Raw genomic sequence first — 24547 nt, 5'->3', positions numbered from 1 at the left:
CTCTGGTATTGTGGCCTCCAGTGAAAAGCGTTTAAATTTCCTACAAAAGGGTTCTGTTCACTTTTTTTTCGGTAAGACTAATAGTTTTCATGTAGCAGACGAGAGAATACGAAAATTTCGCGCGTGGTTTTTGAAGGCGTTGTGGGTTGCATACAACCCCTAGACAGGAGCGGCTGAGTGACCCTCGTTTCTGTAGCTGAGCAATGCTAGTAAACGGCCCACGGAATGCCGACTAAACGCAAGAGATTGTGTTGCGCGATGTGGAGGACGCTCGCAAATGTTGTGCTGCAAAAGGCGGAACAATAAATACGCTGGCGCGCCGGCATGTAGCGCTGGTAGCCGCGCTGGGGCCGCGAAGCGCGTGCCTCGCGGAGTCCCCGCTCAGCCGGCGGCGCGTCGCATTTAAATACAATCGCGGTCCGCAGCGCGGCGCGGCCGGCCTCCGCAGGAATGCGGGCCCGTCTCCCGTGACGTCACCCACACACGTGCCTCTCCCACCACGCCGGACCTCTCCGCTGCCGTGACGGCGCCGCTCGGATCGCGTGCGTCGGGATGGAGCAGGGGCGCATTAAAGCGCGGGCCACATAAAACAAACTGCCGGAACAACTGATGCCCGGCAGACAAGGGGACCCAACGGCAATCTGATTCTTGTAATTTTTTACTGTTGCGGTTCGCGAAGCTTTGAGCTCAGAATATTAATCTCTCGAAATAAATTACTGCAAATATCAAAAATTCTCGAGGAAATCGACTTTGAAGTTTTCCGGCAGTCGTTAATATGCTAAACCGAGGTCGATTTTTTCTCGATAGGACGCTTGGCTGTGTGGCAGAATGCTCTATTGCCACTTGAGGGTTTAGGGCTCGATGCCCAGCTGAAGCAAATTTCTAAACAGAGGTGCATGTTCGACTAGCAATTCCGTGAAGCTTAAAAAAAAACACAGATGGAAGAAAAAACAGTAGCGCTCAAGACTGTTAGTCACTAGTTCAAGTCTCGTTTCCCTCATCATTTTTTTCGTTTCTTTCCTTCAGTTCGAATACTTATGTCATTTAAATATACAATTTCTCAAATATATGCTAATTAACAGATATCTAATTGCTATTTTTATGAAAAATGTACGTCTTCTTATTTCTAATTACATATCAAACAAAAATCCAGTTTTGATTGCAAATATATATCCTTAATTACTAATCTTTTATAAAAGATTGTTTAAATTTAAAAAATCATTACAAATTCAACTCTTTTTCATCCTTTCTACGCTTCAGGGAAATGTTTATAGAATATGGGCCTCTGTTTAAAATTTTACAAGGACTGAGAAGTGAACCGCGCCACATGCGTGGTAGGCGAGCACTCTACCTCACAGTAGCATGGCCTGTCCAAAAAAATATACGTTACTTTAGCATATAAAAGACGTTCGGAAAACTTCAAAGTCGATTTTTCCCGACAATTTTCGAAAGTTGCAGAGAACTGCTTCCGCCTATTGACATTTGAGTTCTGAACTTAGCAGGCCATAAAAATAATTAAAAAAATCCAATTTCCGTGTGGTCCCTTGTGAGATCCTTTGGAAGAATCGCAAGAAAATGTAATTCGTGTCCTAACGACTGGCTTACATTACACTTGTGAGACCAACTCTTGAATATTGGTCTACGGTCTAGGACCGTTGCAAAGTTAGATTAATAGAGCGATGTAGAGAGAATCCCATGAAGAATGGCGCGTTTCATCACCGGATGGTTCATCCGGTCTGAGAGCATTATGGAGATGTTAAACAGCCTGCAGTGGCAGACGCAACATAATAAGCATTGTACTCTACGTAACTAAATCAATGAAGCACCCAGAAAACATGATCGGATATCGATGTAACTCTGTACACGTGCACACTATTGGCTGGTGTGTAAATGATTATAGAAATGTAATTCGCTATGAGAGGGAGAATTGCCACTAGAATGACCTAGTGCTGCTCTTGTTTAGTGTTGTTGCCAGGCCTGGTAGTATATAGAAGAATCCTGAACAACGCCAGATGTTGAATGGTCACTGTGAAGGACACACAGATGCCGTGTACTCATGTGAGATAGCGTTATCAGCATCTGGCAGTGTTTTAAAGGGTCGAATTGTGGGCCTCCAATAGGCCGGCCGGTCGAATCGTGCAATATCCACATTTGTGGGGCATTCGGATGTGACGGTGCATGGGAACGTGAGAGTGGCATACTCGTTGTCAAAGCTCCGATCGACCCGGCCTGACCACGATAAGGTTGGATTGCCGTACTGTGCACCGAACACATCGTAACTCCCTCACAGCTGCGTCTGCGATCCAAGAACAAGTAAAGGGCTTCCTGAAAGATTCTGTGTCATCCGAAACGATGGGTCGGTGACTAGCAGCCGCTAGGCTAGGGAATTACCGTCCCTTGCATGGACTGACGTGTAGTATCACCGCTTTTCTACCACTTTTTCTCTTCTAGCGTAAATGCTTATGCGTTACGGCGCAAGTGATCTGTATGGATCAAAGGCTCATTTCGACTGCGATAGAGAATGAGATTATCTCTGACTTGTGATATAAAAACTCTGTGGATAGAATGTGGAACTTTACGAGTACTGTGGAAATACTTACTTCTGATGTAGCAATTGCGGAGAGAAGAATCGCAGCATAACCGTAATTAGCAGCATTGTTGTAAGCAACAGTTTTGAATACTTGTAATTTGATTAATTGTGATAGGTTTTCATGTCATAAAAGAGGATGATCTATCCTGAAATGTAGCTATGAAGATCATTTATGGAAAAATATAATTTCATGAATGGAAACGGTACTTTTAATTCCTTGGTTATTTTTAACTTCTTCGTTGTATGTGACTCGGAACATTATTTGGTGTGCCCTAACTCGTAGCGAACTTTGTATCCTGCACGACTTTCGTTTGTGCTCTATTTTGAGACATTAATTCTTGGACCTTTATCGAAATTAATGCACAACTTACACACTGATTCCCACGCTGCAGAGTGAGTACGTCATAGCACTAAAGACGGCTTTTCTATGGCGTACGATTGTGCCTCTGTCTATTTCAAGAATTATCAGAGTCGACGATCACCGGAATTCTGCAGAGTCTCAGAAATTTTATTCCAGGTGCTGACTTCGATATCGAGAGGCAGACAGAGTAGAATTATGAACAGTGACTGTCTAGTCATTTTGTTTCATAGATTCGAGAATTCAAACAGGAATTAATTTTATAGCTGGGAGTGTGGGAGATATTTGTGTTAAAATATTGGAGAAGTGACTTCTCTCGCCCACAAGTTTCCATACAAGTAGCTAACTAGATATTATTCAGTCACAATAATTTAACTTCAGTATAATGGGGAGAGAAGTTAAAGGCGCTGACGCCACAACACAAACTGCTCCTATTAGAATGAAGGCTTTCCCTGCTGGATATCTAAACTACAGGTGAATCTTCCGCGTTGTATGGCCGTGGTCCATGAAACGTAAACGTCTCATGGACAATGGCAATAAAACCGGGAAGACACACCAGGAGCTAAGTCGTTCGATCGTGATAGCTTTAAATGTCCCGGGAGCAGTTTGTGTTGTGGTATTAACTGCCGCTTTTCGAGTGGTGAAGTGACCAGAGGAGTATTGTGTTCCGCGACAAATCCTAGTTCTGCAGTATTCCGGATGACCCATCTTCGACGAGTATGGAGACGACTTATGGAGAGGCACAGCGGTCCTAGCCCTGACGTCATGCCATGAGGACATCGGATATGAATTCAGATCACGGCTAGTAGTAATCGAAGCAAATATGATGGCAGAACGGTACGTTACGAACAATCCTGCATCCTCAACTGTTACCTCTTATGCGACAGTGTCGTGTTTCCATTTTCCGGAAGGACAATACTCGTCCACACATCGCGTGCGTCTCTATGAACTGTATGCCTGATGGTGAGATATTCCTGTGGCCAGCAAGATCGAGACACCTGTACCCGATAGAACTGCGTGTGACCAGCTCGGATGTAAACTTTGTCCCAGTGGCTGTTTCCAGGACATCAAGGACCAGTTACAAAAGTTGTGAGCCAGATTCCATCAGGACAGGATCCAACGCTTTGCGACACACTTCCTAACCGAATCTGTGCATCCATCCACGCCAAAGCGGATGCAACACCATACTGATAAGATGGTTCACACTGCCACATTTTTTGTAAATTTGACTCGATTCTGTAATCACTCAAAGAACATCACATACCTTCTCAACCTGTTAAGTTTCATTTCGTTTCCTCCTTCCCTTCTGGGTGGATCACTATTTTCTGTCAGGCAGTGTATATCACGTAGAGATTTGGTATTGAAATTTCGCGAGAGTACGTTGTGGGAAGAGTCGGGGAATTCAATACTTCCTCCCACGTACGTCTCGCGAAACTACTAAGACTAAAAAATCAGAGAAATTATTGCTCATTCGGAACTCTGCCGACAGTAAAACTTCCCACGCACCATTCACGAATGGAAGAGCGAATATTATGGTACCAGAAATACCCTCTGCCACACACTGCAAGATGGCTTGGAAAGTATTGATGTAGACGTAGCTGCAGGATATGTAAGGTGCAAACTAGACGCCAGCACCACAATTGTGCACTGTGGATCCTATTACAACCATAGAAGGTGTAGACGTAATTATTTTGTATGGACTTATTCTACCAAATTAACTCAGACCTCACGTTTCAGTATTCATGGCTCCTTGTGTCAGATTTCTATCGACAACCAGTCAGACGCGCGGCACTTTAATTGACAAAACCGCTAATATTTTAACCTTTATCCTTTTTTGCAGTTGTAGACAATATACAGGAAGTGCGCCTTCAGTCACAATAAAAAAAGGATAATGTGGTGACTGTGGGCGTTGTTATTCAAAGCTGTTACAACTTTTGAAAGAACGATTTAATGAAATTTCGGAAGTTCGGAATCAGTCTTATTTCTTGGAAAGCCTACTTCTTCTATACCTCGATTCATTCAAACCAGGACACATAAGACGACAAACTTTGTTTTCTTAATATCGAGGTCTTCCTGAGATTGTACCTGACACTGAATGATCACAAACGACCACAGAAAAAAGTGATTTTCCGAATTGAAATCGATAAAAACAGACTTTGATCATTCTTATTGGAAGACAGGCAAAACGTTTTGGCTTCACCAAGTAGTGAAAGTAGTCCCATTCCTTCCTCCAATTATTCATTTTTATATCCGACGGATGATCCCGCGCGACGCGCCAGTTTCCATCCCTGCATATCGAGAGTCATCTGCTCATAACACTCTTCATATTTCATGGACGGTTCAGTATATCGGAACAAGGTTTCCTGCAAATGATAGCACCCAAACAGGCACATATCATGTGTGCTAAATACTCGAAACTTTTTAATTGACCGAGATATGGAAGAAACTCGTCGACAGCAATGAGAAGTTGGAGGGACGGGACACGTCAACACGTCAATAGCGCATCAAGAAAAGTCAGGGGCTGAGTTTACAGACGTCTTTATCACCTGCGGGGCAGAAGAGCATGACGAGTTAACTCATCAAGAGCATTTAAAGGAGGTAAATTTTCTTGACTGAAAAAAATAATTTAATGTTAGATTTGTCTCTCAAACATATCTGCTTATACTTACAGTACGTTACGTTTAAAACTGAAAAAAATGGTTCAAATGGCTCTGAGCACTATGGGACTTAACTACTGAGGTCATCAGTCCCCTAGAACTTAGAATTACTTAAACCTAACGAACGTAAGGACATCACACACATCCATGCCCGAGGCAGGATTCGAACCTGCGACCGTAGCGGTCACGCGGTTCCAAACTGACGCGCTTAAAACCGCACGGCCACACCGGCCGGCTTTAAAACTGAAATACCGATTTTGGACAGATATTAACATCAATTTTTTTTTCTATTTTTAGATATGTACAAGCTTATACCGATTCCAGTAAGTCATGCTGAGATCCTCAATGTTTCCAATTCATTAAAAAAATATCAATACGTTAAATTATAAATTATGTAACAATAAGGTCTGTAGCGCACAGTCCATCATCAGGCTACTGATCTATCTGCAGGTGGAGTACAGCCCTCCTTAGCTCTAGTACTAGGATGGGAAGCGTGGCGGGCCTAGTACACAAGTCGTCCATTACCCCCCTCCCCCCCCCCCTCTCAGGAAACACGTCCAGTACTGATCTGATAGCAGGATGAGCGTGCCTGCGTGGGTCGCACTGGAGGGTCACCTCCCCCGTCTGGGATTGACCCCGTGTCCTTCAGTATCGGAGTCTAGTGCTCTACCTGCTAGACTATCAAGACCATATAAATTCTGAGGTAAAATTTTGAACAATTGAAATAATAAACAGTAAGTGCTGCACTGTAGGCTTTTGATTCGAAGACTGCTCGAAAGTGGTATTTTTGTGGATTAGCCGTCGCAAAATTTCCCCTGGTAGAGCACGCACCGTAGGTTCAGGCTAGAGTTGTATAGGCTCTAAGTAAGGCGCTGGAATGGAGACTGGCGCTTCTCGTGGTGCTTGCCAACTCATTGTCTCCATTTTCTATATTTGATGTGCGCAGAGTGTAATCTCTGATATGATAGGTGTGACAGGCCGCCGGGCTTTGAAGAAGTAACTTTGCTTTTTTTTCCTTGGTAAAGGAGAAGGTATAAATGATTCATGATGGTCGGTGAAATTAACAAAAGTCGGCCATGCGTATGAGAGAGAGTAAATTTGCATGGCGTAATTGGAAAGCGCCGACCTTTGGGGTCGTGTGTGCAGGGGCGTGCCGCCGCTCTGCCACGACAACGTCATAGCGAGGTTAGCCCAAGAGGCGCCGTCCTTCAGTACTCACAGGCCACAGGAATTTCATAATGCCTTCTTGCGGATACTAATGAGCTGAAGTTGTGTGTGACCCCGTCCAGCCAACAGTCTGGTTGTACAAGGCGTTCCTTGTACACTGCTGACGATTAAAATTGCACTGCCATGAAGGCGGCATGCAACAAACATCAAACTGGCATGACGAGTGCCACAAGGTAGGACATACAAATGATTAGCATTTCTGTGCACTCATACAATGCAGACAGGATTAACTACATCTACATTCTCTATAGATAAGTAAAGATTACACAGGAGATTTCTCATTAAGACATCGCGTTTGGAAGTTGGCTGTTTGTGAGAATATCGTGTTATGCCTTGTGTGAGGGTAAACATCTACCAGCTGGTGTCGGAGCTCAACAGTGGCAGAATTGTGGCTGACGGAGACTGCAGTTTATCATTTAGTGATACTGCTGTTCTTCTTGGTGGGAATTCCATTATCACGCGGCTGTGGAATCCATGATTTCAGAAGGGTCATCCTCCATGTAATACAATAGTGATTTTCATAAGTTTTGGGTGCGCTGTTCCCTAGATGAGAATGTAAACAGACGCGGCCTCTTCCGCATGTGAACATCCAGCTCGAATTAAATTTAAAAAGATGGACATGTGTAGTTATTTCTTTAGCAGTTATTGACGAAACAAATTTTAATCAACTTTTAATGTTATTTCCCCCGATTTTTGCAATGAAATCAGCGGGAAGGATGATCTGTTTCTTCATATTGAGTTCTTCAAACTTCGGCACAAGATTGGAAACTGTGTCTCGCATCGCTTTCTCCACATTTACTCGCGATTTATATTTTCTTTTAATGACTGCCCATGCTGAAAGAGCTAACCTACATAAGTAGGATGATGCAAATACTATAAAAAATCGTATGGCCTTCTCACTCACGGATACTCCTGCTTTAGCAAGCTCCAAAACCAAGGCAGTGATGAGAAAACTAGCTCCGACTTGAATGTGGAGTTTGAAGTTAACTCCTCCTGTTCTTCAGACGTAAGTGTTGATGCTAGTTGGGTACTGACAGGGGCTTTGATCCCGTAGTGTTGATTGATTTCTTCTGGATTGTACTTCACACGTTACGCACTGGGTTCCGTTAAACGATCCACAAATACAGGCTTCAAACCTTCGTTCGATAAAACCAACATTCAAGCTGCTTATTATTCTTATATATTGCAGTAAAGTCGACGAAATGAAGTTGGTTTACGCTTTTTTTGTGAAGTTGGTGGCGAAATTTAGAAGAATTTGTACTTACATTTTCCTTATGGTCCATTTGCGCAGAGTCTCACACACACTAAAGTGTACAACAAGCTGTGTGTGTTGTTTGGTGTGTAAGAGACTCTGCACAAATGGACCATAAGGAAACTGTAGGCACAAATTCTTCTATATTTCGCCACTAACTTCACAAAAAGATCGACAACCATCTAAAAATTGGGTGTTTTCTTGTATATTGCAGTAATGTCAACGAAATGAAGCGGACTCTCACGCATCGACATCACATAGAAATAGCATAACAAACACAAAAAACGCACTTGAAAATGGGAATCATTTCCCGAAACGCGACGTGCGAAAAATAAAATAAAGAAAATCGTGACTGGTAGCAGATGAGTCATTTATAAACAAACCAAATATTATACTTGCGTAATTCAATGATATTTAAATACTTAATGAAATAAAGTAACATCCTTTCCAGCTTCATTTAAATACTGTTATGCTAAGACAATATTACTAAACTAGCAGGGGCCCCGTGATGTTGCCCGCGTTTAAATACCTCTGCGTAACGTAACATTAATGTTAGTAAGGATGGAGCAGGATGAGGGTTGTATAGGCAAGTATATTTTAATACGGTGACGTTCAAAATTCAAAGAGAGTATAACTTTTTCTAAAACAGCTAAGTGTCTCACATCGCTCTTTCTATTGAGATATTTGCCAACCACAGTCACCCATTTCCACCCACCACAATATGAATGACACACGCTGAGGACTGTGTCGCCATTACATTCCATCGCGAATGAAACAACAGAAACATTTTCACATATACGATAAAGTTCTGAAGTCATTTATTATTTAGTTTTACCTGAGAGTATTTATTGCTCCATATTTCGCGCATTTTTTCCCGTCATACTCACCCATTGTCACTATCAAATTACCTTACTAACAGCATAACCGCATTCATAATACCCTTAATGAGATATTACATTCTGACCCATGTAACGCCGGATTTCTCACCTACTGCGTAACATTTTTGACCATTGTAATAAATGTGCACCGCGCAATATAAGTTGACCGCACTGGCGAGTCAGGAGTACTCACCGAGCCGGAGCGTGAGGTTGACCTGGTTGGGGTACTGGACGCCCTCGTACATGGTCTCGGACTGCCACCAGGTGACGTTCTCGTTGTTGTTGAAGTCTGTGAGGAAGGAGGGCGGGTGCGTGCCCGCGACGCAGATGTCGCACGACTTGCGGCTGCCCGCCGTGCCCGTCTGCACGCAGAACTCGGACGGCTGCAGCTCGCCGCACGTGTTGGTCGCCTCCACCTGCAGCTGGAACGCAGCGTTCTCGAACGGCGGGATGCACCGCTGCAACACACAACATCGCATAGCCTCTGTTAATTCTGCTGATTTCCTTCCGCGTGGACTAGGTAAGAGATAAAAGAAATTAGATTTAACAATAGCCTATCACACTGCATGGAGACGAAGTTCGATACTTAAGTTCGTGAGTCTTATTTCCTATCGTGTCCTAGCAAGACTGCCAGGAAACGTGCTGAAGACAAGATCATTCAAAATGATTATTAGGAATACGTGAGCAATCAAATGAAATTAAATAATGGTCTTTCTCAAGGGTCCGTCTTAGGTCCATTGCTCTTTGGCTTGTATATTGCTGATATGCCCGCATTAACATCTTTAAAATTTGGATATTCTGATTATTTGGCGCACTACATACACAACAAAAGAAAATTAAGCGAACGGCGGATGTTCTAACAAGTGATAGTGTGATACGCAGCTTGCTCTGTTCGTCCGCGATACCCAGGAATGAGTAAATACAGGTCACCAGGTAGATGCTATGTCTCTTGACTCGCGGAAGTCATTTGACAGAGTTGTGCACTGTCGCAAATTGTAGCAAAATACAGAGGATCGACGCGTTGTGTAGGGACTGTCAGTTGACCCTCAATACAAAAAATGTCGTGGAGGTATGTACCGTCTATGCAACTAAATGAAGGCAGTTTGTCGTCATACGCGTTTCGCATCATTTGTTTGGGAAGCATCATTGGTGGCCTGAAATACATGTATCTTTTTCTACATAAAATAAACGTATTATATGAGAGATATAATAAGACGATATATAACATTTTGTCGTGTTTTTCTCTTGCTTTTTAGGTTAGAAGGAATTTTTATGGCACAAGTTTCGTATTTATGCTACGAAAGTCGCTTATAACCTAAAAAGCAAGAGAAAAATAAGACAAAAAGTAATATATCAGCATATTATATCTATCAAATGACACGTTTATTGTATGTAGGAAAAGATACTATATTTCAGGCCACTGATGATGCTTCCCAAATAAATGAAGCGAAACGCGTATGGCGACAAACAAACTGCCTTCATTTAGTTGCATAGACGGTACAACCTCCACGAATTTAGAGCAACTAAGGGAAAGACGGAAAACAGATAAAAATGACGATAAAAATGTAACGCACTGCGAATACATACACAGAAAGACCCTTTATTGTATGATTACACAATTATACGTCAATCAGTGGAAGCAGTTACTCCCATAAAATAGCTAGGAGTATACGTACCGTGCGATTAGAAACGGAATGATCACATAAAATCACGAAAGGAAGATGCCAAATTGAGATTTATTGGAAGAATCCTCAGGAAATGTAGTCCATCAACGATGGAAGTAGCTTACAAGACAGTCGTTCGAACAGTACTCCAATATTGCACGTCAGTATGAGATCCGCACCAGACAGGATTGAAAGAGGAAATAGAGAAGATCCAAAGAAGAGCAGCGCTCTTCGTTATATAGTGCAGTGCTTGTGTCATTCCGAATTACAACGCAATGTCCCTTCGTACGTTCACGGACGTCCAAAGGAACACGCACTGCGGCGACTACAGGCGTTATGAGATACTTGAAACGTATTCGCCGTTGTGAATACAGACAACTATCAGCCGTATAACGGGATCACAACAATGAAATTTCGTTATCATTTCATTATACAGCTGATGGTTGTCTATATTCGCAACTGCGAATATATTTCACTCATTTAGTTACACATTCATTTAGTAAACACGAAAGCGTGACAGAGGTTCGAGCCCACACGGAGGCTTACCAGCTATCGTTCTTCCTGCGAACCATTCGCGACTGGAACAGGAAAAGGGCGGAAGTGACACCGGAATACAAAGTATCCTCTGCCACATACGGAAAGGTGACTTACGTAGTATACATTTAGATGGTTTGGTTGCAATAGCTAATTGTTTTCGTAAATGGAGGTTCCAACCAATTCAACTAAGACGGAGATTTTATGGTTTCATCTAAATAATAAACTCACAGGTATAGAACATAGAATTCCTCACAACAATGTCACCTTAACACACAATAAAAGTACTAAGCACACACATCAAAAAAAGTTTTGCATCACCTCGGTTCCGAGAGTTCCGGCACCTGTACAGAAAACTGGAATAGAGATCAACATAAACATCATTTCCGCCCTTTTTATTCCTCATGAAAAGCACAAATTGCATGCTGTACCACCATACAGCGAGACCTTCAGAGGTGGTGGTCCAGATTACTGTACGCATCGGTACCTCTAATACCCAGTAGCATGTCCTCTTGCATTGATGCATGCCTGTATTCGTAGTCGCATACTATCCACAAGTTCGCCGGCCGCGGTGGTCTCGCGGTTCTAGGCGCGCAGTCCGGAACCGTGCGACTGCTACGGTCGCAGGTTCGAATCCTGCCTCGGGCATGGATGAGTGTGATGTCCTTAGGTTAGTTAGGTTTAAGTATTTCTAAGTTCTAGGGGACTGATGACCACAGCAGTTGAGTCCCATAGTGCTCAGAGCCATTTGAACCATTTATCCACAAGTTCATCAAGGCACAGTTGTTCCAGGCTGTCCCACTCCTCAACGGCGATACGGAGTAGGTCCCTCAGAGTGGTTGTTGGGTCACGTCGTCCATAAACAACCCTTTTCAATCTATCCCAGGCATGTTCGATAGGGTTCATGACTGGAGAACATTCTGGCTACTCTAGTCGAGCGATGTCGTTATCCTGAAGGAAGTCATTCAAAAGATGTGGACGTGGGGGCGCGAACTGTGTCCGTGAAGACGAATGCCTCGCCAGTATGTTGCTGATATGGTTGCACTATCGGTCGGAGGATGGCATTCACGTATCGTACAGCCGTTACGGCGCCTTCAATAACCACCAGCGGCGTACGTCGGCCTCACATAATGCTACCCAAAAACAGCAGGGAGCCTCCACCTTGCTGCACTCGCTGGACAGTGTGTCTAAGGCGTTCAGCCTGAACGGGTTGCCTCCAAACACGTCTCCGACGATTGTCTGGTTGAAGGCATATGCGGCACACATCGGTGAAGAGAACGTGATGCCAATCCTGAGCGGCCCATTCGACATGTTGTTGGACAAGTGAAAGTAAGAAACGTCTGACAGTGTTTGAAATGGGCCTCATTTTGGCCGTCCATTTGGGCTACCAAAACGGACGGCCAAAATGAGGCCCATTTCAAACACTGTCAGACGTTTCTTACTTTCACTTGCTGCACTATTAATTTAACTTGGTCATTCTACTTTTTTTCCGCTTCGTGTCTTCATGTTGTCAACTCCAATGTCGTGAACAATGTGAAAGGCCCTAGACCATTCTTCTTCCTGTATGTGTTAATTATTTTGCATCTGTCCACCTTCTAGGGAACTGGCATTCATTCATCAAGTGGAATTGTTCTTGGTCAGCATTTCCTTACAATGATTTGCTTAGTTCCTGAATACGAAACATCTTTGCGCTTGCCTTGGTGGATGTGTTACATGTGTCCTCCACTGCTTTTACGTTAATCTTCAATTACTCTTTCAAGCTAAAAACAGTTTGTCTCAGTGTGTGGCATATCGGATTTAATGAGGCAACACACATGAACTTTATCATCACTTACAAATCCTCTATCACTTGGATTTAAATCACGGAGCTTGCTTCTACACTTAACTGGCAAACTCTCTTAGCTCTGAGAAGGGCTTCTCAGTAATTTAACAGTTTTTGGGTTTTGTTTCATATTACCACGCCTACTGTGAGACTCCTCATTTTGCTGCTGCATATCGATCACCATTAGTAGCTAGGTTTCCTCAAATTCCTTCATACCGTAGTTGTTTGTTATATCTGTGGCTTAGATGCCACAAAAACGACATTGCATAAACGGCATGGTAATGAAGTACGAAAAAATAGTGTATACCATAGCTTGATAATGACTTAATAGTTGATGCGATAAGCAGACATTATAAATTCGACGAAAATAATCAGTGCTCTTTTGAATACTTAATATGCTTTCTTGCTCACCTTATAAGAGCTCAAGCGATTGCTCTTTGTACGACAAAGAGGCGACGAGAACCTGTTTTTCTCGTGGAAATTTACGACTTTACGACTTCTCGATTAATATAACAGCAGCTCTGCTTGCCGAACCGCTTTACCGACATAAAATATGGAAACAAGTTATTCCTGCCCATTATATCTTATAAAATCCGGAACTTTGAACGTCCATGGCGTTGTAAACATACTCAGAAAACGTTCATACTCAAAAAACTTTCTATCTGCGTTCGTCGCCTGTCTGTTGCTGGGGTTTTTCTGCTTCACTGAATTATTCTTTTGGATTCGACCCATTTTTTACACTGCATTCAACTGCATGGCAATATCAGTCGCACCCTCTGGGAGGACTTTGTCAGACAACAGGTGTGCAGGCTTCCGCGGCTTCAGACAGTTTCAGTAACATTCTCTTTGGTGAGTCAGCGCGACATCCTGTGAAACAGCCGAACGTTTCTTTCCTTCCTTGCTGGCCCCCTTTATCCAGCCAATGTCTTATCAGGACTGGTACAGTAGTTCTCCAGTTTCGCGGAGAGCCACTCGTATATATTCATACCATTATATTGGCTATAATTACAAATGGGTTGCCCCTCCCAAAGGCATTTGAAGCTACTGCCAATTCCATCATCGAGAGGACAATCACTTTCTTGCCCGTCTATCTGTTCAAATGTTAAAAACCGTTTTTCTCGGGCACGGATGGACGTATAAATTTGAAAGCTATGTCACATACTGAGGTTTATGGTCTCTTGGTGGTGTAAAACACTGAAGCTTCTAAGTCAAGGCAATCAAAAGATACTTGCAAAATCACTCATCAAAATCAATAGCGTACTGTCTTAGAATGATGAAATTCGGCAAGAAGCAAGGTTTCACAGTACAACTTAAGCAAAAGGATCAGAAAATTGTTAATTTGTAATCGTATCACACGAAAAAATTCCTTTAGTCATTTGATATTCGATGTCAAACTTGAAATTACTCAGTAGTTCTGCATTCAGGCAGACTGGGTTGCAATGGTAAAAGTCAAACATCAAGCAAGGAATGACTTTATTGCTCCCATGACGCGTTTCCGAATTTATCCATCATCAGATATCAAGGAGCGATTACTGCACGTAGATAGGGCTTTTCATGTTATATGTGAAACAAACATTCGCAAGCTAATCTGAAACGTCATATCTAAGTCACTAATTACTCCTGGATATTTGATGATGGATAAATTTCGATACGTGTCATATAAGCAATAAAATCATTCCTCACCTGGTGTTTGACTTTTAGCATTGCGACCCAGTCAACCTGAAGGGAGAACTACTCATAATTGTAATGTTGGCCTGCCTCCTGCATGACTTTATGTCATGTTTATATTATTGAAATTAAAACATTGTCGAAAATCTTGGTATTCCTTTGACCCATATCTTGTTGGTATCACTGTCGATAACAGGGAAAAATGGTTGAGAATCTCGGTCACGGGAATGGATGAATTATCTATACGCATAATGACGTTTGTACGGAACTCTCAGTAAGCAACTCCTACTCGCACCTAAACATTTTTTTTTTTTTCAGAATAGTTGCGCTTAGTATAGCTGAGGCGGCATGTGAGAACCAGTTCGGTATTTACCTCAAATGGAAAACCACCTAAAAACCACATCCAAGGGGTGGCCGACACACCGGGCCCGTCGATAATGTGCGAGGTGGGTTCTATCCGGGTCCGGTGAGTTTCCCCCGTGTCTGGGATGCGGACACCTTAACTCCCTCGGTTATCGGGGCGTGTACTCGAACATTTCGTCCAGCTCCAACATCCCCATATTTTTGACATGGGAACAAAGCCAGCAGCTCACTCGTTCCCACAATCACAAAAAGCCTTAGGAATGCACTGGTTAAATGATGTACAACAGTAAATGTGCTTTGTGATAAGATGATCCCAGACCAACTCAATTCCAAAATGATCCTCTCTTTAATCCGCCCAGTAAACTAGTACTGTGCAGAGTCGTAGCCAGCAACATAGAAGCAACGCAGAAACTTATTGTAATGGGAATCAAAATTGCTTCGCTGGATATCTGGCATGACATGAAATTCGCAGGCAGTATAGAGTGGCACCTATTGCTGAGAAGATGGTAGGCCGTCTACGTTGCTATGACAAGTACTTCGAGCAGATGAAATGAACGTCGTGTGGCGAGGGCCTCCCTACCGGTAGATCTGATCACCTGGTGCAAGTCTTTTGAGGTGACGCCGCTTCGGCGACTTGCGCGTCGATGAGGATGAACTGATGAAGATGATAAAGACACAAACATCCAGTCCCTGAGCGGAGAAAATCTCCAACCCAGCCGGGAATCGAACCCGGGGCCCCCGGCATGATAAGCCGGCGCGCTGTCCACTCGGCTACGGTGGCGGACTTCAAGCAGATAAAGAAGCAACAGCAAAACGCGGGTTTTCGCTGGAAGTCTTTGGTAAGTCATCTATTGGGAGCGCGAGGCAACATTAGCTAGATACCCTTCATATAGACTTCAAAACAGCGGGTCTCTCTCCTGACCAAGCGCAATACAGCAGTAAGTGGAGACCCCGCGACATTACAGGACAAAAACTGAAAAAGTATAAGAAAAGTAAGCCCTGTATGAACTTGACACTCTGCTCACTCCGACTAAACCTTTCGCTAATCACTCTTCGCTGAAAGCTTTTTGCTAGTCTGGAAACAAAGTTTAGTGTTACAAAACACGTAAGTGAAAATATTCATTTCTGCATCAAAACTTTGGCTGCTGGTGACAACGCTCGCCGAATAGTCCATCTTCTTAAAATTGAAAATTCGATGCAGACTTTAAATATAATCTATAGCTTAGGAAAACCGTTCTCAAGGTACAGGGTCCTGCTTAGCACTTCAGGCTGCTACTTCTGATGTTCACGTGGCTCAGCGGGTATGGCATTGCCCGTGAAAGATAATGACCACTTCGAATCCTGGTTCGGCATATATCATTAGTATGTTAAGAAGATTATTTTCAGGGGCTAGTCAGCTGCTAAGAGGGCATTTCAGTCCCACCACTGTTCCGACGTGTCAAGCGCACCACACAGTGTTCATGAAGAGTACCACAAAGTTCAAAACACTCCTTTGTCCAGTAATGAGCTGAGGTGCTTCTATTTTTATACTTAGCTTCAACATGTAAAACGTAATTCAAGTTTCTTCAGTAATTTCTATCATTACTCAAATAAAATAGCAGTTTATACGTTTACAGGTTGAACAGGTCTTTTATATTTTTCTGTAGTCTTCTTTTGTTATTTGTGTTCTTTTTGCTTCACTGTGGAATTTTTTACATTATGGTTTCCTTTAAAACCTTGCGTAATTTTCCTGGTACTTCTACTTCTTTACTAATTTGTGATGTTCTATAGCAAAATTTATTCGATAATCTTCCTTACTTTTGTTCTTTCCTTTTAACATGTAGAACGGTGTCTGTCCTTCTATCCAATTAACAGATTTTTTTTTCAGGGTACGGTATTTCGCCTGTGTTTAGGTAATCCGATGATTTTATAGCGTTTGGATAAGTTTTGTTCATGGTGGTAAGTTCCTCTGCGGCAAAGTTCCAAAAGTCTTTCACATTTTTACAAAGGACTTCATGTCCGTCATTATCGTTTAAGTTGCAGCTGGGACATCTTGGTTAATCCGCTAACTTTATCTTGTGGACTTAGAACTTGTAGGCATTCTTCTGTCGACTGATATCTACCATGCCGATTCCACTGTCGATGCGAGGTCAGTTGAACTTCATTCCTGTTCCTATCTTCCACTAACCTTCGGTATATTTCTGTGACATTGGTCGTATTCTTTTCCTGGATTTTGAGTTGAATGTACCTGCGTTCGATTAGGCAGAGTTTCGGATGGGAAAGGTAATAGATATCTGCTGGACGTTTATTGGCGGATTAAAAGTGTCTGGAATTATTTGATTTTAGAAGTGTGTCCTTAGATTATTTTGTGTTATTTTACATTGTTTATACATGGCATTGGTCCTTCTAGAACAGACATTCGAAACGGAATTGTTTAGTGTCAACGGTTTTCGTTGTGAAACTTGTGTTTCGATCAGGTCATGATCCGAAGAAGTATATACGAAACAATCTAAAATCAGAGCTTCTTGTATTAAGCTTTGATTTCCTCAGGGAAGTTGTATCTGTGGGCCTTAGCTTTGAGAAACGCGCGTAAAAGTGCTTTGAAGATCTGAAAAGTTCACCCTCCCCACCCCCAACCACAAAAAAAAGGCCGTGCTAGTACAGACCACATAGACAGCTTGTGTCGGAATACGCTACACAGCGGATGTATATGGGGAGGCCGGAAGGAAATGGTACGAGGGTATCATGCGTTGGAGGCCCCCCGCAAGATAGACCGCAGAGAATCCGACCTTCAGGGTGCGTGACGCTCGTCTCTGTCACAGAGACAAGCACCCTCCTACAAGTGCAGTATATTCTTACTTATTTCGTTTGTTTCTGTTTTCCATTTACACTCCTCGCACTCTACTAGAAATATTGAAGAAGACGGCCAGTTTTCACCCTGCCGAACAACAAAGCAAATGTTTCCATCTTCTCCCCAGTTATGCTCCTTTCTCCTTTCGTTTCCCAGTCAGTGACGCCATTTTCTCTCCCTCTCCCTTGTTTGCACGTATTTATGTCACGTTCTCCTTTCTCTCCATCTCCTATTCATTCCTTAGATTCATTGCTGTCGGTGTTCTCATTTTAAATGTAACTTCCGTGATCTGCCTTTGTTGTTTAACTCCTCATGAACTAATATAAAATCCGCTATTTCCTACTATAACCACTACCACTTTCCACTTTTTGTTATAGCTACTTCTGAATGTTGTTTACCATACCAAATGTGAGTATTTTTATGATGTCTATGAATTGCGAGGAAAATAAATGAACAAAAAATCTGATCTGGAAGTGCACGCTTATTTGTCAGGTGTTCCTGTCTATTGCACTGAACTCCATGGCATATTTTCACTTTCACTTGCAATGTTATACTTTTCCTAGTGTAACAGAAAACTAAATAGTGCACCATTTTATAAGTATAGTATTGCCACCTTATGTACTAAATTCAGTGGTCACTTCATCTAAAAACTTTCGCTTGCTCTATGCTTGTCAGATATGTACTAAGTTGTATTTATTTATTTTGATTTATATGTATTTAATTCTAGGGGTTAATGCAATATATCGTCGCGTGTTGCGTCAGGAAATGTCTGCATTAAGTGAAAGTGAAAAAGTCAAAAAGATCAGTGTAAAAGAGCCAAACACTTGAGAAGTTTGCATACATACCACGCTTGTGGATGTAAGCAGAAAACTGGTGAACATGCACTAAGTAAAAAATTCACACTTTAGTATCTTATTAACCGAACTGTTTTTAAATCTTCTGCCAAACCATAATCGGAAATAAATTTGACTACAAACCATTGACGTCGTTTTAATCCGATAATACGAAATGTATATGGTAAAGTAAATATACATTCTTCGCATTTGCATAGATGTATTTAAAATATCTTTAGAATCTCTTTTTTTGTTTTGTTTTCGTCCATATACGGAATGAGCCTCTTTTATTAAACACAGCGCCCTCTTCTACTAGGAATCAAACTGGATCTCTTCTACAGCTGGAAACCAACACACATTCCTTTTTCATTTGTTTACCGCAAGCAAAGACGTTGTGCAGGTCACGCGGCATCCCTGTACTCGAATTTTAGCGACGTAAAATGAGAAGGGAATTCTACAGTCATTAAGAGGGTAATTGCCATCCCAGAGCGGGAAGCACCTTAAATACAGGAAGCCCGCCCTCCACTTTGCAAACAGCCCGTATAGGCCAGCCCTGTGCCAGTTACGGACGTCAACCATATCGTCGTCCTTAGCCTAATTCGAGGCGCTTCTGTCGTCCCTTCTAATCTGAGAAGACAGGTGGAGCGCTAATGCACGTACTCAACAATTACTTCTGCTCAGAATAACAGGTTTCCGAAGACCACTTGCAAAGCTGCTCCTGTTCTTCGAATGTGTTATCACACAGCCACACACTTGTGTCTAGTTACATACGAAACGGCTCTCTTCAAGATTAATGGTAAGGCGTTTATGTCATACGCCCCTACCATAGGCTGCCTGAAGTTCCGCATTTCTAAGAGGGCTGTAAAACAGTAATTGATGTTAATAGTTTACCAGATTGTGCACATTGACACGCTCTGTCGGTATCCTGGCATTATCTCCCTACAGAAATTTGCATTGAAGGCGACATATCCTCCAAGCTGTTAATGTGTTCTGACCTCCTGTACTATGAAAGAGGATGAAGTGATCGACGGACTATACGTTTTACCTCTGATACTTAGTCACATTTCTGCTTTGAATTAAATTTTGCCTTTCGTCAGTAGCGCAACTAGTGTATGGCGGGAGGGAACAGTTGTTTGATTGGCGAATAAAATGAGGACGGGCAATAGAAAAGTGGAAGAGGGAGGGCGAAGTAAGAGTGGGGTGTTGTAGTAGCAGTAGTAGTATTAGTAGTAGTAGAAGAAGATGAAGCAGGGAATGGCTTGGAGGGCAGTAAAATGGAAACTGTCGGATATGTATGAAAGAGAGTCATGATGATATTCACACTGGGATCTGTTGAGCCGAAGTTCCATAAGAGCTACTAGCGATCACGATATTATTGCACGTCTTGTCATACCCTGCCCGTTATTGGAAACAAGGGGTGACGTTACAGTAAACAAGTGCACTAGTGAATAAGGAGGACGTATCGCATTGTGAGGTCCGCAGCTCGTGGTGTTGCGGTAGCGTTCTCGCTTCCCGCGCACAGGGTCACGGGTTCGATTCCCGGCGGGGTCAGGGATTTCCTCTGCCTCGAGATGACTGAGTCTTGTGTCGTCTTCATCATCATTCATACCTATTACGGTTGGAGGAAGGCAATTGCAAACCACCTCCTCTAGGACCTTGCCTGGTCAGCGGTGCGGGTCTCCCGCTTCGTCCCCCACCCTCCTCGGAGTGTGGGACCTCATCATTATCGCATTGTGAATGACTTCAAGATAGTTGTGCATATACTATCAAGTATCAGTGTGTCCTCACTCCCAGATGGAATAATACTGTGGTCAACTAATAGCTTACACTTGTTTTTTTTTCGAAATTCAAATGGTTCTAAGCACTATGGGACTTAACATCTGAGTCCCCTAGACTTAGAAGTACTTAAACCTAACTAACCTAAGGACATCAGACACATCCATGCCCGAGGCAAGATTCGAACCTGCGACCGCAGCAGCCGCGTGGTTCCGGACTGAAGCGCCTAGAACCGCTCGACCACCGCGGCCGGCATTTTGTTTTCGACTTCTTGATAGTGCCTCTCTACCTATGCCAAGGGAGGCAAAGCAACGAATGTGAGAACAGTATAATTTTCGTTCGTTTCTTTTTCCTTTTTTTATGTTACTAGTTCGAATTGATCAGCAATGAAAAACGAGAAAGTGATCGAGTTACTGTTGTAAGCAATATGACATTTGACTGTGTGTTATTCTATATTTAGAACTGTATCACACAGAGACGAATTACTGAAACGTGTACCTTTTGCTTAATTGTTACGTCATGTTGCTCTCAGTAAACAAGTAGACATGCTAAACGGTGAGGAGCATCAAATATAAACGCGGCTATGTTGGCAGGGGGGAGATGGAAAGTCGAAGTTTGCTCTAGGTGCCAGTTATCCATTACGCCGCTGCCACTGTTGAAAGGGTTGAAAGGGGAGTTAAAGATCTTTTGAAAAATAGAGAATGTCGAACATTCTCAGCCTAAAATTTCCAAATTGTTGTTTTATTGGGCTACCAGTTTCGGCGATACATCACGCCATCTTCAGGCCCCCTGACCGACGTGTAGGAAATTCCCACCTTTTGTCCAGGCGAAATAGGGGCCAGCGTTCAAAGACTGGTATCCGTATATTTTTGAGACAGCGATCACTTCAAACATCGCCTGCCGGCAGGTGCCGCACACGGCTGTGATTCCTGCAAGGTTGGAACGTGCGAACACTCTCGTCCACTATTTGGGATTCTGGTAGGTGTGTGCCCGCTGGATTCCTCTCTGTCTAACAGAAGTCCATAAAGTTCAACGAAGAACCATCTGTGTGGAATAACTTGCAGCCTGCTAGGCTGATAGTGACAATTTTTGTCGAACATCGTCACAGGTGATGAAACATGGATTCATCACTTCGAACCGGAAACAAGGGAGTTGCGCCACACCACTTCTCCTCTTAAGTAAAAGTTCGAAGCCGCACCCTCAGCCAGTAAAGACGTGGCAACGGTCTTCTGGGATTCTGAAAAGGGTTGTTCTGTTTGATGCCATCCCTCATGATGCAATGATCAACTCTGAAGTGTACTGTGCTGCCTTTAGAAAACTGAAGAAAAGACTTCAGCGTGTTCGTCGCCACAAAAATGCAAACGAACCCCTTCTCCGTGACAACGCAAGGCCTCCCACAAGTCTGCGCACCCGAGAGCAGCTCACAAAACTTCACTGGACTATTCTCCCTCATCCACCCTACAGCCCGGATTTCGCACCTTCCGACTTCCACCTGTTTGGTCCAATGAAGGATGCGCTCTGCGGGAAGCAGTACGTGGATGATGGGGACGTAATCGTTGCAGTAAGACGTTGGCTCCGATGTCGACCAGTAGAGTGGGACCATGCGGACATACAGGCCCTCCCAGTACGGTCGCGTAAGGCTATCGCAATGAACCATGATTGTTTTGAGAAACAGGGTTTTGTAGCCAAAAGAGTCGGGAATAATATGGTGTATTGATACCCTGAGTTACAGCAACCTGCTTTCAGAAAAAAAATGTTGCATAGCTTATCGAACTCACCTCATACTTTCAAAAACCCTTTCCTGATTTGTACACTCTTACTTTTTGAGGTTAATACCTGCTTATTTTTATTGAAGGCCTTTTTGATTGGGTAATAGTGCTCCTTACTTCTTCTTTGTTTCATCCAGCTTTAGTGACCTTGTCACCTAAATATTTGCGTTAATTTGTTCTTTAGCTTGTCACACACATATAGTTACTCGTCTGATTGCCCTCCTTTATTACAAACCATTACCTTTGATTTAGGTTTGTTACTGTTTATACGTGAAAAAATATTCACTGGCACATTTCGTTTATTGAAACTGTAAAACGGTTTCAGGAGTATGTGAGGCTGTTGTATTTAGAAGATAGTATAGCTAGGAAAACGCGATTTTTTCGTCAGTACTTGAGTCCAGTGGTTGACTTTAGAATCATTCGAAGGAACGCGCACTACGCACCGCCATAAGCAGCTTCTCCCATTTTCTACAGTTTTTGTTGTTGTTAGGCAGGAATTGTGTTTTGTGCACCATTTGCTAATATTTCGCCGCCTACACATTTAAGTGCTTAAAGCTGTTTGCTAATTCTTCAGGCGCAGCATTTTATTATGAGTACAATGCTATATATCCTTACATAACATGTAGATAGTTAAGGCATATTCCATCGGTTGTCCATCATCTTGTACCTAGAAACAGAAGAAAGTCTTTGCTATGGATCATATGATACTAGCAAATGAACTGACTTTCTTTAACGTCTTAAAAATTTTACCTGTTTTGAAAATGGAAATGTTTGTTAGTTTCCAACAACTTCTTTTTCAGAATGTATTAAACTTGTAAAGGGTTTTTAATAAAACATCTGATTAATTTGATTTCACTGACTGATTGTTTTGTATGTAGTCGAGCAATAACGTAGCAGAGAGACTATTACCTATAGTATCGACAATATTTTCTCGACTGGAACGCTTTTAAATTTCAGTCGAATATTTGCTGCTATGTACATCACCTTGTTGTTCCGTCGAACATCTGTTCACATTTGGAAAAACCCTTATTTTTTGTAATTTCAGAGAAAGACTGTAGTACATAAAAAGTGAATATCATCAATTAAAAAATGGAATAAGAACATTTATCAAGCTCCTTTTACAGGGCTGGCTACAAGGCGGATTCTGAAGAGGGTTCCAAGCTGCAACACTCTCTTCTATATCCACGTTGATCGGTGTAACACCATTTCATCATACCCTTTAAAATGCTAAAAAAAGTTTAATTTTATAGTTTTGTGCTGTGGGGCTGACGCCGACAACAATTCAACGATTGAGGGTTTCCAATTTTATTGTAATTTTCATTTCTTTTCTTTTTCACTCTTACGTGCACGTGCACTATGATAATCGGAAATCGACTTCTAAAGGAGATGTCACGATGGAACGGTAACGGAATCTGCCTATAGTGGGGGGAACCGAAGTTAATGGACAAACCTTGAAGGCGAACACGAGTCACGATGTTTGTAAAATGAAGTACCGCCTGGCTAAAGGTCGCCCGCAGTAGAAGCCTGCATTGAAGGATTCATATTGCGAACAAGAATATATTTCATAAATGTATCGTTCGTGGGATATATTTCATAAATAAAAGTGCCGTACACTACGAGCCAATGCAGTATTTACGATGACAGGACTACCAATAACTCGCGCGCTTTACACGCGTCAGCACTGCCAAACAAGTTACGCGATTCAGTGCGAAAGAAAGGTACCCTTCCTCATAAATATTTACACAACAATTTTGTGGCTTGTCTTTTTCCTTCTGTCTGAATGTAGCTTGGTAACTGCAGGCAGAGTAGGAGAGGCAAAAATCCAACGAAGTTTATAGAGGCAACAGCTGCTTCCGGATCACTGGCGCGACTACAGATTCTGTTTTGTTTCACAACTAATAGACTTCACGACACGGTTATCGTGTCGAAAACAGGGCAGAATTTTCACCTTAGTTGTTGTGGATGACGTAGATCACAGAGATTAGAAGAAATAACTATAACTTGTCATTGTTTCTTTATTGCAACAAATCTCGTTCCATTGTCATGGCTCCAGCGTGAAGTAATTTTAATCAAAATCAATTTAAATTAAGCAACTTCACATCTTGTCTTCAAGCCGTTTAGAATGTGCATTGATCCACACTCCGGAAAATCTGCATTCGTTTGAATACCTCGCTTAAATTAACTTCGTTTGGATTCATCAGCTATATGATAGAAAAAAGTTTTATTTTAAAAATTACAACTCGTTGCTGTAACTGTCAGAAAAATAACTAAAGAAGCTAAATTTATAGCTCCTCAGGAAGAGTTAAGTTTCTTACGTTTACTTATC

The 24547-nt window shown here is 42.5% G+C and overlaps 1 protein-coding gene across 1 annotated transcript in view; it reads right to left on the bottom strand.

Annotated features, from left to right (window-relative positions):
* Positions 1–24547, bottom strand: part of LOC124796347 (laminin subunit gamma-1) — a 1176638-nt gene that overhangs the window by 798005 nt on the left and 354086 nt on the right. The window contains exon 2 of the mRNA XM_047260489.1: positions 9156–9420. Within this exon, the coding sequence (XP_047116445.1) occupies positions 9156–9207 (52 nt within the window). The 5' untranslated portion in view covers positions 9208–9420. The remainder of the gene's footprint in view (positions 1–9155; positions 9421–24547) is intronic.

Source organism: Schistocerca piceifrons, chromosome 4 (assembly GCF_021461385.2).
Source record: "Schistocerca piceifrons isolate TAMUIC-IGC-003096 chromosome 4, iqSchPice1.1, whole genome shotgun sequence".
Taxonomy (NCBI): Eukaryota; Metazoa; Arthropoda; class Insecta; order Orthoptera; family Acrididae; genus Schistocerca; species Schistocerca piceifrons.
Note: the sequence above shows the minus strand (reverse complement) of the source record. Positions and strands in the feature narration are given on the sequence as shown.